The sequence below is a fragment of the Triturus cristatus genome, chromosome 10 (genome assembly GCF_964204655.1).
Source record: "Triturus cristatus chromosome 10, aTriCri1.1, whole genome shotgun sequence".
Taxonomy (NCBI): domain Eukaryota; kingdom Metazoa; phylum Chordata; class Amphibia; order Caudata; family Salamandridae; genus Triturus; species Triturus cristatus.
The window spans coordinates 662,166,861-662,181,042 of NC_140593.1; the positions used below are offsets into that span (position 1 = coordinate 662,166,861).

The 14,182-nt window shown below is 48.8% G+C and overlaps 1 protein-coding gene across 2 annotated transcripts in view; it reads left to right on the forward strand.

The window, feature by feature from the left end:
• CFAP70 (cilia and flagella associated protein 70) overlaps nt 1-14,182 on the forward strand; it is a 960,887-nt gene that overhangs the window by 601,335 nt on the left and 345,370 nt on the right. For both annotated transcript variants that reach the window (XM_085628140.1, XM_085628139.1), the window contains exons 16-17: nt 1,693-1,824; nt 3,137-3,262. In XM_085628140.1, the coding sequence (XP_085484266.1) occupies nt 1,693-1,824; nt 3,137-3,262 (258 nt within the window). The remainder of the gene's footprint in view (nt 1-1,692; nt 1,825-3,136; nt 3,263-14,182) is intronic.

Below are 14,182 nucleotides of genomic sequence, written 5' to 3' on the forward strand. Positions count from 1 at the left end.
TCTAGTGAGTTTTGGTATTAAGTGTTTTGCCATAGTTTGCATGTGTAATTACACCCCTTTCTCAGAGTACAAGATTCCCAGGTATTTAGTCTTGTCTGCACACTATCTGAGATTCACTGGATGTTAAAAGAGCATTGCAAGGGAGTGTCTTTGTATAGATAATCAAAGGCACTTTTTTTGGTGCTGCAAAGAAGGGTCATAAACCTTATACCCAAACCATGGGCCGTTGGATCAAATCCTTAATTGTTATAGGTAACTGGGTTCCGGAAGCCATTTAGGGGTTCAGGGAAGATCCATAAAAGGCATGACTCCTTCAAGGTGCTTTGTTAGTCAAAATCTGTAGGGCTGCCACTTGGCCCTTTCTTTTGGCTTTTGTCAAGCATTATGGAATTTGACATGGTGCTCGCCCTAAAGATGTGTTTGTTAAAGAAATTCTCTCTTCTATGATGTAATATGTGTTAGGGATTCTTTATCATATTAAATCATAGTTTGGAGTAATTTGTGCATTGTCATTTCATTTTCTAGTCTTCTTGACTTCTAAGTGTGGGTAGTCCTTATAGAGTAAGGACAAGAGTGAGGTAGAGAATTAAGAGCTAATGTTTTAATTACATACTGGTAAGTCCATTACTCTAAGTCCATGATTCCTCGCCTTAATCGTTATTCCCACCCTCCCTCACGCAGATTGGCCAGTCTGGCCAAATTATGGGTTTAAAGGATGTTCTATTTTATATTAGCTGAATTATATCAGAACGTGCTGGGGTGGAAGGTCCTATTATACGCTTGGAAGAAGTGAGGCAGGCTACAGATTATTTTTGATTGTTGTCTGCAGCTTGGTAGACTGCCTGTACAATGTGAGTAGGCCTCCTAGAACAGAACATGGAGTAGTTCAAGGAAGAATGGACTCAGGGTAATGGAATTAGTGGTAAATAATTAAAACTTTATAGGCAAGTCTTTTTTTCTTTCCTAACTCCTTTTCTTCCATGCTCCGATTTTTTGCTTGCCATACCCATTAACTTCTTCACTCCACACCCCTGTTTCTTTCCCTGGCTCCCCCACGATTTTTTTTCCTTCCATCTTCCATCTTTCTCTCCCTACATCCTTCCTTCCATCCATCCCCAACTCCTTTATTGCCTCTAAGTCAGTATGTCTTTTTCTTCCCTTTTGATTTAATTCTCTCTCTAATTCAACCTTTTTCTCCCTTCCTTCTTTCCCTTACTTCTTCCTACTCTCCCTAACTATTATTATCTAAGTCCTTTACCTCTTTCACTGAAACATGCTCAACCTCTTTCCCTCCTTCACTATTACCTTTCATCCATCGTCTACTACCCTTTATTCTCCCCTTTTCTCTGTACTTCTCCAAACTATTATTGAACTTGCCCCATCTTTAAAGAACATTTTTCTATATTTCAGTAAATATTCATGATTTATTTTGAATATTTTTCTCATATAATCTGGAAACCCAGATAGCAAAATGTCTTCTTAATTGGTCTACTAACAATAGAACAAATAGAAAAATACCTGTTTGTCATTATTTGCCATGTTCTACCATCTGAGCATTAGTGTATTTGATACATGTTTAAGAGGTTCCACAAGGATTAAGAAGGGTTGATGATTGACTTTTGCAGTGTGTGAAGTTTGATAGTGCCTATTGCTGAGCTATTCCATAATTGTCTTTTCCTTTATTTTGTGTAGCATGCTGTGGTGAAGATAGTGCGAGAAAAATACATGAAAACAACTGCATTTGAAGATCCTGACAAGCTGCAATCATTTCTGAGTGACCTCTATGTCTACCTGGTGGATCAGATGCACGTGGCTCTAAATCAGGTGGAGACTGGAGCTCATCTGACATTCTTTGCTCATTTTGCACTCTTTTTGTGCTGAGGCCCTCTTCATCTGTTATTTGATGCTCAGACCAGTTAAATGTTTCCCCTGAAGTTTTCACCTTCCGGACAAACATTGCTAGGTAATTGATTCTGTGCTTGCTTAGCAGAACTCCCACTTCTGTGAGAACCAGCCAGTAATGCTATGAAGACGCTGATCCACATTACGCAGCTGACCAGGCTCTTCAGATGTATCACGTACCGTGTAAACTGCACAGTCGCCCTTTGCTTCCACAACCCTTTGGAATGATCCTGTCCCAGTTCCATTGTACGCATGGAACCTGTCTGAGAAAAGCACTGCATATTCTAGAGCTCTGTGGAAGAAGTAGCCGGTCAAAACCATTGCACAGAGTCTTAATGTAGCACTAAATACTTAGTTTCAGAGCTGTCATGAGAGGGAGCTAGCATATATCCCCCCACAGTTTTCTCTGTACCAGAGTGCAATAACCACAGTTTAAATCACTCCGGTGGGAGGGGTGTGTTGCTTTCACACCCCTTATTGATTGACCTGCAGCAAGCCCTTCACCGTCGGTCCAGAACATGCAGCCCTGCCTCCACACCTTACTCTAATTCTTGCTACCCCAACAACATACTTCCCATACCCCCTACTGACACTCTGCATCTCACTTTCCATTAGGCAGTTCCCCCATTGCTTTATAGGTGGTTTCACACTATATATGTCCCTGTGCATTGAAACCTAATTTGAGCACTGCAGATTCTTGGAGAAGAGTCTACTACAAAGTATAACAGGGATTTTCTCTGTATTAAACCAACAAGTAGGTTCAAACCTGACTACCAGTGCTCCAGGCTGTTTATTAATCCTCTTTGCTCTCAAACCATAGGTCTGGAAAATGACCATTGTTCCTTACCATAGACCATGTTACGTTTCTTTTCTCTGATCTGTATCGCTACTATCTCAGGACAGGTATTGGCCTCATTTGGTAAGAACTGGCCATTGGTACAACACTAGGGCTTAAATCGGAATGATTCACGAGGTAGATGGAGCACCATTTTGTTTTAAAGCCCATGTGTACCCTACAATATTCAACAGAAGGGATAATGGTATGTGCCCTGAGTTCTTCAGCACAGCTGTTATGCAGAAAGTGTAGCCATGAATGATGTTAAAAACTTGCATGTTGAAACATTCGAGGCATTTTCCGTTACTCAAGAATTACTTCAGTTAGCTTAACTTTAATTACTCTCCTTAGGATTAGATCACAGATATCAAAAGTCAATTCCTTATTTTTGTTTAACAGATGTTAGCCGATGACAGTGCTTGTCCGCCCCCTCCCTCCTTCTTGGACTCTGAGCAGCTGCGACACTTTGCACGGGAAGCCGAACTCAATGAGAACTTTGAACAGGCAGCAACATACTACCAAGAGGTAAGAAATTAGAGCTACACTTAAAGCACTTAATTTGTGCAGGTGATTGTAAGTGGTGGTCACTGGTACTCATTTTTGGTGACCGTAACTTATTTTTCACTATCACACTTTGACTGAGAATAAGAAAGAGAAAGGCAGATAAGGGAGAAAAAAGAGAGTGTAGGATAGCATGAAAAAAGACGAGGTGGAAGCAAGACTAGGCATCTTTGGTATTTGTCAACAGTAATGATGGGGTGCTATGAAACACTTTGAAAAAACACACGCACACACAGACACGCAAACTCACTCTCGCTCTCTGCAGATGCAAAGAGTTTAACACGCTATTTATTACCATTGTGAGTGTGGATAGGGGCCATCACTCACGAGAGGTGAAGCCCCCCTCTCCAAGCTGATTTCAGCCAGAGAGACCCCATCCCCTGCACCATATTTAATGCAAAGGGGACACAAGGGCCACCGGCCAATTTCAGCCACTGGGACCCTATCCCGTGGGCCCATCAACTTTTGTGTGGGCGGAGGTCACGTGCGTTCATTACTGATTGGATCTGTGAGTGGGTGTATGAGTGGTTTTGTGGGTCTGTGAGTGAGTGTGTGAGTGGCTGTATGGGTGTGTGAGTGGTTGTGTGGGTGTGTGAGTATCTGTATAGGTATCTGACTGGGTGTGTGAGTCATTTTCTGGGTCTCTGTGGATGTGTGAGTGGTTTTGTGGGTTTGTGAGTGGGTGTGTGAACGGCTGTGTGGGTGTGTGAGTGGCTGTGTGGGTGTGTAAGTGAGTGTGAGTAGTTTTGTGGGTTTGTAAGTGGGTGTGTGAGTGCATGTGTGAGTGGCTGAGTTGGTCTGCGAGTGGTTTTGTGGGTGTGTGAGTAGGTGTGTGACTGGCTGTATAAGTGTGTACATTGACAGGGACATCTTAAGTATTTTGGGGGCCCTGGGCCAAAAAGATTTTGGGGGCCCTCGTTCGGAACAGCTTTGAATTTATGATCCAATTTAAACTCTTTCATGCCTTCTTTGGTCAGGTCACTCACAGTGCACAGGCACACTCATCCAAATTCTAAATATATATGCATCTAATATTTAGGGATATTGACGTGTGTTTTCAATATTGTAACACAGCAGCAGCTCACTAATATTACTGCAATTAATCTCTGTGACATCCCCCCATTTATCATATGTGAGGTCCTGTTTTGATCTATAAGAAACATTTTTATGGCTGTTGCATGAAACATAAACACACATTTCTCTGCAAAATGTCTGTGATAGACTCACACATCACCACATCAAAAATAAATGAAAGAAAAACAGTGTCTGAAACAATCTATTTAAGAACTATTAAACGTCATTAAGGCAATACTCTCTACAGAACAGAGCTGGCTCCATGTGGGGTTCCCCTGAAAAGCTGGGGCCCTGAACCAGGGCCCACTTTGCCCATGCCTTAAAACGTCTCTGTACGTTGGTGTGAGTGGGTGTGTGAGTGCCTTGTGTGGATCTGTAAGTGGGTGTGTGAGTGGCTCAATGGGTGTGTGGATGAGTGTACAAGTGGTTTTCTGGGTCTCTGAATGGGTGTGTGACTGGTTGTATGGATGTGTAAGTGGTTGTGTGAGTGTGTGTGTATGTGAGTATGTGTCGGGTATGTGAGTGGGTGTGCAAGTGGCTGAGTGAGTCTGTTAGTGGGTGTGTCACTAGCTGTATGAGTGTGTAAGTGGGTGTGTGAGTGCCTGTGTGTGTCTGTGGTTAGATGTATAAATGGTTCTCTGGGTCTGTAAGTGGGTGTGTGAATGACTATGAGTGTGTAAATGGATGTGTGAGTGGCTGCATGGGTATCTGAGTGGGTGGGTAAGTGACTGTATGAGTGTATAAATTGGTTTGTGAGTGTTTTCTGGGTCTCTGGGTGTTTGAGGGCCTTTGTTGGTCTGTGAGTGGGTGTGTGCCTGTATGGGTGGCTGTATGGATTTGTGAATGGGTGTGTGGGTTGTTGTGTGGGTGGGTATGTGAGAGAGTATATGTTTGAGTCTGTGAGTGGGTGTATTTGTTTTTTAATTGTAGTGTGGATTTGCAGATCTACTACAGGGGGTCATACTGTGGATCCTCGCATGCACAAAAAGATACGTTTTGAGACAATTTCTTGTCCATGAGGGGTCCCTCACAGACCCCTCCATCAGTCTTATGGGGTCAGTGTTAGATCTGGGGGTCTCTAGTTGGCAGGGTAGGTACCACTGTCCAAGTAGGGAACCTTGCTTCTAGTCAGGGAAAGGGGGATACACTGTTAAGATAACCCCTGCTCACCCTCTAGGTAGCTTGGCCTGAGCAGTCTAGGCTATCAAAGGCAATGTGTAAAGTATTTGTACCAACACTCACAGTAACACAGTGAAAACACCACAGATTTACTCCACACCAGTTTTAGAAAAATAATGTATCTTTACTAAAAACTTCACAAGACCAACTGTTACAGACAAACCAACATATAATTCAAAAAGGTTACTTTAAGGATAGTTCAAGAGTTTGCAGAAAGTACTCCAGGATGTCAAAGTCAGTGTCCTGCACAATGCGACTCTCAATGCACAAAATGCGACACTTTCGTGCCCAACAGTACCTGTAGTTGCGATAAGGTTCCCAAAAGCTATAACAAGGAAGATGGCAAAGGCGATGCGATGCTCCTGAGATCCTGGGGAGGCTTTGCAGCAGCCCTGCTTCACGCAGCAGAGGTGGATGCGCCGGCTCCGATCTGTAGGGGGAGGATGCGATACCTTTGGCTTTCGTTGCGTAGGTTTCTTAGGGGGAAGCTTCACGCACAGGTTCGATGCGACACTCTTCGATGTGGTGCGATGCGTGGCGCAGCGTTGCCTTCCGGCGCCGCAACTCTCGATGCGCCACGGAACGGGACTCTGCGTCGACGCACGCAGCGATTGGAGACTTTTCACGCACCGGCAGTGGTGCGGCCCGCAAACTGGTTCTGCGACAACCCTCGCAATGGCAGGAAGCTTCACGCTTCGGGACGATGCTCGACGCACTCGGCGATGCGGAGACCCTGCGTGTTGCGATGGTGCCGCGATGAAATTTTCCACGCACTCTCGTCTTGCGACACGCAATCGGATGATGCGCTGGGTACCAGTCACTCTTGTTCACGCTTCTGCTTCCCAGCTCCCTCAACACAGCAAAACGACCTCCTGAAGCCCCAAGACTGGGCAAGCACTCCAAGGCAGGTCAGAACTCTCTCAGCAGAGTTCCAGGGGAGCTGGTGGTGAAGTCCTTTTGTTCCTGGGACTTCTTAACAGGGAGCCAGCTCTTCTCAGGCCCTTGGAGATCAGAATCAAAAGAAGGGGACACAGCAAAGTCCTTCCCCTCTCCTGGGCAGCAAAGCAAAACAGCAAGCAGGCAGTCTTCTCCTCTTCAGTTTCTTCCAGCTTTCTCCTTGGCAGAGGTTTCTTCTTAGTTCCAGAGTGATCTAAAGTTTTAGGTGTCTGGGGTCCTCTTCTTATACCCCTCCAAGTCTTTGTCTCTTGTGTTTCAGTGGGGGGATTCCCCTGCTCAAACCGGTTCCTGGGTGTGCTCTGCTCTGGAGCACCTGGTTCCTTTCAGAGTGAGGGGCAGGGTCGTTAGACGCTCAGCAGGAGGTGGAGCCTTCTTTGTGCCAGCAGAGGCAGAGTCCTCAGCCTGGCCAGCAGGGGGTGGAGCCAGCTTAGTGTTTGTCAGGGGCAGCCCTATTCAGACCCAGGGACTACTCCTCCCACCCATCTAAAGCAGATCTCCCTATTCACCCTGCTGCTGACTCATCCAGGCTCCTGGAGCCACCTAGCACATCACCTGACACCAGTCAGCCAACCAGCACACAGGCACACAGGAAGGTTAAACAGGAGAATAGCTACTTTCTAAAAAGTGCTATTCTCACACAGTGAATTTAAAAACCATCTTGCTAAAAAGATGTATAATTAAATTCTGAACACAGAGATACCAAACTTGGATTTTCTATCTTGCCCTTATGGGAAGATAGGCATGTAAACAGCCTTCCCCATTCTATCCTATGGGCAAGATAGCCTCTCAGCAGTGAAAAACGAAAATGGCTGTAATTCACTACCAGGGCATGTTACACACCTCAGTACATGCCCTACCTTTCAGATACACTGCACCCAGCCCAGGGGGGTACCTAGGGCCACCATAGGGATGCCTGACATGTACAGAAAGGGAAGGATAAGGCCTGGTCAGTGGGTGCACTGGCCAGGTCGACCTGGCAGTCCTGGACTGCACATAGGCACTGCAAGCAGGCCTAAGACATCATTTTAGCGCTACTCCTGTGGGTGGCACAATCAGTGCTGCAGCCCACTAGTAGCATTTGAATCACCAGCCCTGGCACACGCAGTGCACTTTACTAGGGGCTAACAGGTGAAACAAATATCCCAATCATGGATAACCAATCAACACAATAATTTACCAAGGGAGCACTTGCACTTTGACACTGATCAGCAGTGGCAAAGTGCCCAAAGCATCTAAACCAGCAAAAACGAAATCCAGCATAGCATCAAAAATACAGGAGGTAGAGGCAAAAAGTCAGGGGTAACCACGCCAAAGATGCCAGGTCTAACACGTGTCCCCTCCAGCTGAAAGTGGGGAGAACTACCCACCCTCTTGGGAGTTCTCATCGCTAAGGCGGAAAAACCTGGACAGACCATCAGCGTTGGCGTGTTCTGTACCGGGGCGGTGTTCCACCGTAAAGTCCATCCCCTGTAGGGAAATGGACCACCTCAACAGCTTAGGATTCTCACCCCTCATCTGCATCAACCATCTGAGGGGCCTGTGGTCCGTCTGAACCCGGAAGTGAGTCCCAAACAAGTAGGGCCTCAGCTTCTTCAGCGCCCAGACCACAGCAAAAGCTTCCCTTTCAATCGCACTCCACCTCTGTTCCCTGGGAAGTAGCCTCCTACTAATGAAAGCTACAGGTTGGTCCAAGTCCTCATCATTTAGTTGTGAGAGCACCGCTCCCACTCCATGCTCAGAAGCGTCTGTCTGCACTATGAACTCCTTGGAGAAGTCAGGCGCCTTGAGTACAGGTGCTGTACACATGGCCTCCTTCAGGGCATCAAAAGCTTCTTGGCAGGCACTGGTCCAAATCACTTTCTTCGGTAACTTCTTGGAAGTTAGTTCTGTCAAGGGAGCCACAATGGTGCCATACCCCTTGACAAAACGGCGATAGTACCCGGTGAGTCCTAAGAAGGCTCTCACCGCTGTCTGGGTTTTGGGGGGTTCCCAAGCCCGGATGGTATCTATCTTGGCTTGTAGGGGCGCCACCTGGCCGCTTCCTACCTGGTGTCCCAAATACACCACCGAACCCTGCCCTATCTGGCACTTACTGGCCTTGATAGTGAGGCCTGCACTATGCAGAGCCTTCAACACTGCGCAGAGGTGTTGCAAGTGTTCTTCCCAAGTGGAGCTGAACACAGCGATGTCATCCAGATATGCGGCGCTGAATTGCTCCAGCCCGGACAGTACCTGGTTGACCAGTCTCTGGAATGTGGCAGGGGCGTTCTTCAACCCAAAGGGCATGACACGGAACTGGAAGTGCCCCTCTGGCGTTGAAAACGCAGACCTCTCCTTGGCCCCATCAGTTAAGGCAATCTGCCAGTACCCAGAAGTTAAGTCAAACGTACTGAGGTAGTTGGCAGCTCCCAACCGATCCACGAGCTCATCAGCTCTGGGGATGGGGTGTGCATCAGTCTTCGTGACAGCATTGAGCCCACGGTAGTCCACACAAAACCTAAGTTCTGGAGTGGCACCTGGCGCAGCAGCTTTCGGTACAAGTACCACTGGGCTAGCCCAGGGGCTGCTGGAGGGCTCAATCACCCCTAGCTCCAACATCTTAGAAACCTCCTTCTTGATGCTGGCCCTGACCTTGTCAGCCACCCGGTAAAACTTCTGTTTCACAGGCATGCTATCTCCCGTGTCCACGTCATGGACACACCAGTTGGTGATACCGGGGGTCAGGGAGAACAGAGATGCAAACTGACCCAACACATGGCGACAGTCCCTCTGCTGTTCTGGGGTCAGGGTGGGCGAGAGGACCACTCCATCCACTGACCCATCTTGCTCCTTAGCTGCCAGGAGGTCAGGAAGAGGATCGCTATCCTCCTCCATCCCTGCATCTGTAGCCAGTAGCATTGTTATTTCAGACCTCTCAAAATGGGGTTTGAGGCGGTTCACGTGTAGGACCCTCATGGGGTTCCTGGGAGATCGCAAGTTGACCAGGTAGGTCACCTCACTCTTGCGCTCCACCACCTCATATGGCCCAGTCCACTTGTCCTGGAGCGCGCAAGGCTCCACTGGCGCCATCACCCACACCATCTGCCCAGGTTGAAATTCCATCAGAGTGGTATGCTGGTCATACCACCTCTTCATCTCATCCTGGCTGGCTTCCAGGTTCGCCTGAGCGAGGGCCCGGAAGCGCTGTGTCTGGTTGCGGATGGCCAGCACATAGCTGAACACATCCTGAGGGGTTTTCCCCGGGGATTTCTCCCAACCCTCCTTCACCAGACTGAGAGGTCCTCTAACAGGGTGCCCGTACAAAAGCTCAAAGGGACTGAACCCTAGAGACTTTTGTGGTACCTCCCTGTAGGCAAATAATAGGCATGGCAAAAAGACGTCCCACTTCCGTCTCATGGGCTCTGTCAGCCCCATGATCATGCCTTTCAGGGTCCGGTTGAACCTTTCAACCAACCCATTTCCTTGAGGGTGGTAAGGAGTGGTGAACTTATAAGTTACCCCACACTCCTCCCACAGAGACTTCATATACCTGGAGATGAAGTTGGTACCCCGGTCAGATACCACCTCCTTGGGGAAACCCACACGGGAAAAGATCCCCATCAACGCACGGCCCACCACCGGGGCTGTGGTTGTCCTGAGAGGGATAGCCTCCGGGTACCGGGTGGCATGATCCACCAGGACCAGGATGAACCTGTTGCCTAAGGCGGTCCTGGGGTCCAGTGGCCCCACAATATCTATTCCCACCCGCTCGAAAGGGGTGCTCACTACCGGAAAAGGCTGGAGAGGGCCTTTGCATTTTCCTCCAGCCTTGCCACTTGCCTGGCAAGTCTGGCATGATTTACAAAAGGAAGCGACGTCCGTCTTCATCCCGGGCCAGTAAAAGTGGGTGGCAAGCCTTTGTCGGGTCTTGTCCTGCCCGAGATGTCCTGCAAGCGGCACGTCGTGAGCCAGACCCAGTAGGAAGTCTCTGAACCCTGCGGGTACCACCAGGGTACGTGATCCACTCGGCTCAGCAAACCTAGGCTCACTGTACAACAAGTCATTCTCCCAGTAGAGAAAAAAGTTCTTCGGATCAGCACCTGCTGCCTGGTCTGCAGCCTGGTGCCGCAGACCTTCAAGAGTAGGGCATGTCTTCTGCGCACGGCAGAACTCCTCTCTGGAGGGACCACCCTCTTGCTGCCAATGGGTCAGCTCAGGTATGTCTCCCAGCTCAGCGACCTGTTCCCCTGTAGGCTCTAGGGCATCCCCCGTAGGTTCTGCTCCTTCCTGGACCGTGGGAACAGCGGGGGTGGACGCACCACGCCCCCTGCCCTTCCTCTTTCTGGCAGGGACCTGGGCCACTGTTTCAGGCTCCAGGTCTGCTTCACAACCCTGTCTGGCTGCCATGGACCGGGTGGTCACACAGACCCACTCAGGCAAACCCAACATCTCCAAATGAGCCTGGCGTTCCACCTCCTTCCACGGGGAACTCTCCAGGTCATTACCTAGCAGACAGTCAACTGGCATGGATGGACTCACAACAACTTTGAGAGGACCTGAGACCCCCCCCCACTCAAAGGGAACATGTGCTACCTTGCAAAGGCGCACAGAGTTGTCAGCTGACACTACTGGGTGAAGTACGTCTGGAATGATCAGCTCCTCAGGGACCCACTGACACCTGACCGTAGTCACACTGGCTCCAGTGTCCCTGAGAGCCTCCACCCTCCTCCCATTGATGGTCACCCACTGCCTGTACTTCTTAGTGTTATCAGGGACAGGGGTTTCCTGGACCATCTCTGTGTCTCCTAAAGAGACAAGGGACATAACTGCTAAACCCTCCAAATCACTAGAAATTAAATCCCCCCCAAAAGCTACACTAGCTATACCCGGTGTTGGAGCACCAGTGGGTGCCTGGGATTTCTGGGGACACACAGGAGACTTGTGACCCAATTCCTGACAGTGATAACACTTAATGGGACCCTTGTTATCCGACCTGCCCTTAGGGGGCCAGGTTGGTTTGGGTTTGGACTTGGGGGGCTGGGACTGGTTACCCTGGGAACTATTTTGGGGCCCTTGTGAGAACTCCTTTTGGTTACCCTTGTCCCCCCCACTCTTCTGCTGGGGACCCTGCCCACCTTTGGCAACGGTACCCACAATTCCTCTGTGGACCCTGGTACTGGTCCAGCGGTCCGCCTCCTTAGCAAGCTCAATGGGGTCCGTCAACTTGCTATCTAAAAGATGCTGGCGCAGCTCTGGAACACATAGACTACTCAAGTGCTCCCAACTAATTAAATGTAACAACCCCTTATAATCAGTTACCTTGCTGCCCTTCATCCAACCTTCCAGTGCCCGCGAGTACAGATTCACACACTCCATCCAAGTCTCAGACTCTTTCTTCTTGGAATTTCTAAACTGCAGTCTATACTGCTCTGGAGTAAGTCCATACCTGAGACATAGGGCCTCCTTCATATTGGGATAGGTCATGGCACCTGCTAATTCTAAGGGCTCTAGAGCACTCCTCCCAGAAGCCTCAAAATGTTTCCACAGGCCCGCCCCCCAATGCTGTTCAGGCACACCGTTCATTCTTAATGCTATCTCATACGATGTAAACCAGGCATAGATATCTTCACTCCTATTGTAATTCTGTACTAAATCTTTGGGGATATATACTTTACCCCCCTGCACTGGCTGTGCGCTGCCACCATTTGAACCGGACTCCACCTGCTTGGCCTTGATGTCCAGTTCTCTCATGCTCACTTCATGAGCCAGAAGCAATTTCTTCTCCTCCAAGGCACGGGCATTCTTGCTCTCCTCCGCCGCCTTGTCTACTTCTGATTGCTTCATCTTCATTTTCATAATTTCCAATTCATGGTTTCTCACCCTTTGATTCTCCTCCAGCTCCTCTGGAGTGAGCCCCCTACTGGAATGGGAGCTGCTAGCCCTTGAGACTGGTCTGCTCACAGGCAGATCTTGGGGAACAAAACCATCCTCTTCATTTGCATCACTTTCCTCTTGGGCCTCCCACCAGGCCTTCAGGACTCTTTGTAGCACATCTTTTCTAGCTCCGCTTTTAAAAGAGCAACCACGGTCTTTGCAGAATTGCTTGAGATCTTCAACTTTGTATGAATATAAATCCGCAATGGAAAACTCCAATTCTGCCTTCTCGCTTGTTGCCACCTGAGACATGATGCTCTTGAAGAGTTACTCAAAAATAGAATCAAAAAAATATAGTATGTGGTTGTCTATTGGTCTGCACTTAAACTAGTGATGTACACCAATTACTGTGGGTCAAGTACAAATACAAGTTCAATCCCACCGCTGACCACCAATGTTAGATCTGGGGGTCTCTAGTTGGCAGGGTAGGTACCACTGTCCAAGTAGGGAACCTTGCTTCTAGTCAGGGAAAGGGGGATACACTGTTAAGATAACCCCTGCTCACCCTCTAGGTAGCTTGGCCTGAGCAGTCTAGGCTATCAAAGGCAATGTGTAAAGTATTTGTACCAACACTCACAGTAACACAGTGAAAACACCACAGATTTACTCCACACCAGTTTTAGAAAAATAATGTATCTTTACTAAAAACTTCACAAGACCAACTGTTACAGACAAACCAACATATAATTCAAAAAGGTTACTTTAAGGATAGTTCAAGAGTTTGCAGAAAGTACTCCAGGATGTCAAAGTCAGTGTCCTGCACAATGCGACTCTCAATGCACAAAATGCGACACTTTCGTGCCCAACAGTACCTGTAGTTGCGATAAGGTTCCCAAAAGCTATAACAAGGAAGATGGCAAAGGCGATGCGATGCTCCTGAGATCCTGGGGAGGCTTTGCAGCAGCCCTGCTTCACGCAGCAGAGGTGGATGCGCCGGCTCCGATCTGTAGGGGGAGGATGCGATACCTTTGGCTTTCGTTGCGTAGGTTTCTTAGGGGGAAGCTTCACGCACAGGTTCGATGCGACACTCTTCGATGTGGTGCGATGCGTGGCGCAGCGTTGCCTTCCGGCGCCGCAACTCTCGATGCGCCACGGAACGGGACTCTGCGTCGACGCACGCAGCGATTGGAGACTTTTCACGCACCGGCAGTGGTGCGGCCCGCAAACTGGTTCTGCGACAACCCTCGCAATGGCAGGAAGCTTCACGCTTCGGGACGATGCTCGACGCACTCGGCGATGCGGAGACCCTGCGTGTTGCGATGGTGCCGCGATGAAATTTTCCACGCACTCTCGTCTTGCGACACGCAATCGGATGATGCGCTGGGTACCAGTCACTCTTGTTCACGCTTCTGCTTCCCAGCTCCCTCAACACAGCAAAACGACCTCCTGAAGCCCCAAGACTGGGCAAGCACTCCAAGGCAGGTCAGAACTCTCTCAGCAGAGTTCCAGGGGAGCTGGTGGTGAAGTCCTTTTGTTCCTGGGACTTCTTAACAGGGAGCCAGCTCTTCTCAGGCCCTTGGAGATCAGAATCAAAAGAAGGGGACACAGCAAAGTCCTTCCCCTCTCCTGGGCAGCAAAGCAAAACAGCAAGCAGGCAGTCTTCTCCTCTTCAGTTTCTTCCAGCTTTCTCCTTGGCAGAGGTTTCTTCTTAGTTCCAGAGTGATCTAAAGTTTTAGGTGTCTGGGGTCCTCTTCTTATACCCCTCCAAGTCTTTGTCTCTTGTGTTTCAGTGGGGGGATTCCCCTGCTCAAACCGGTTCCT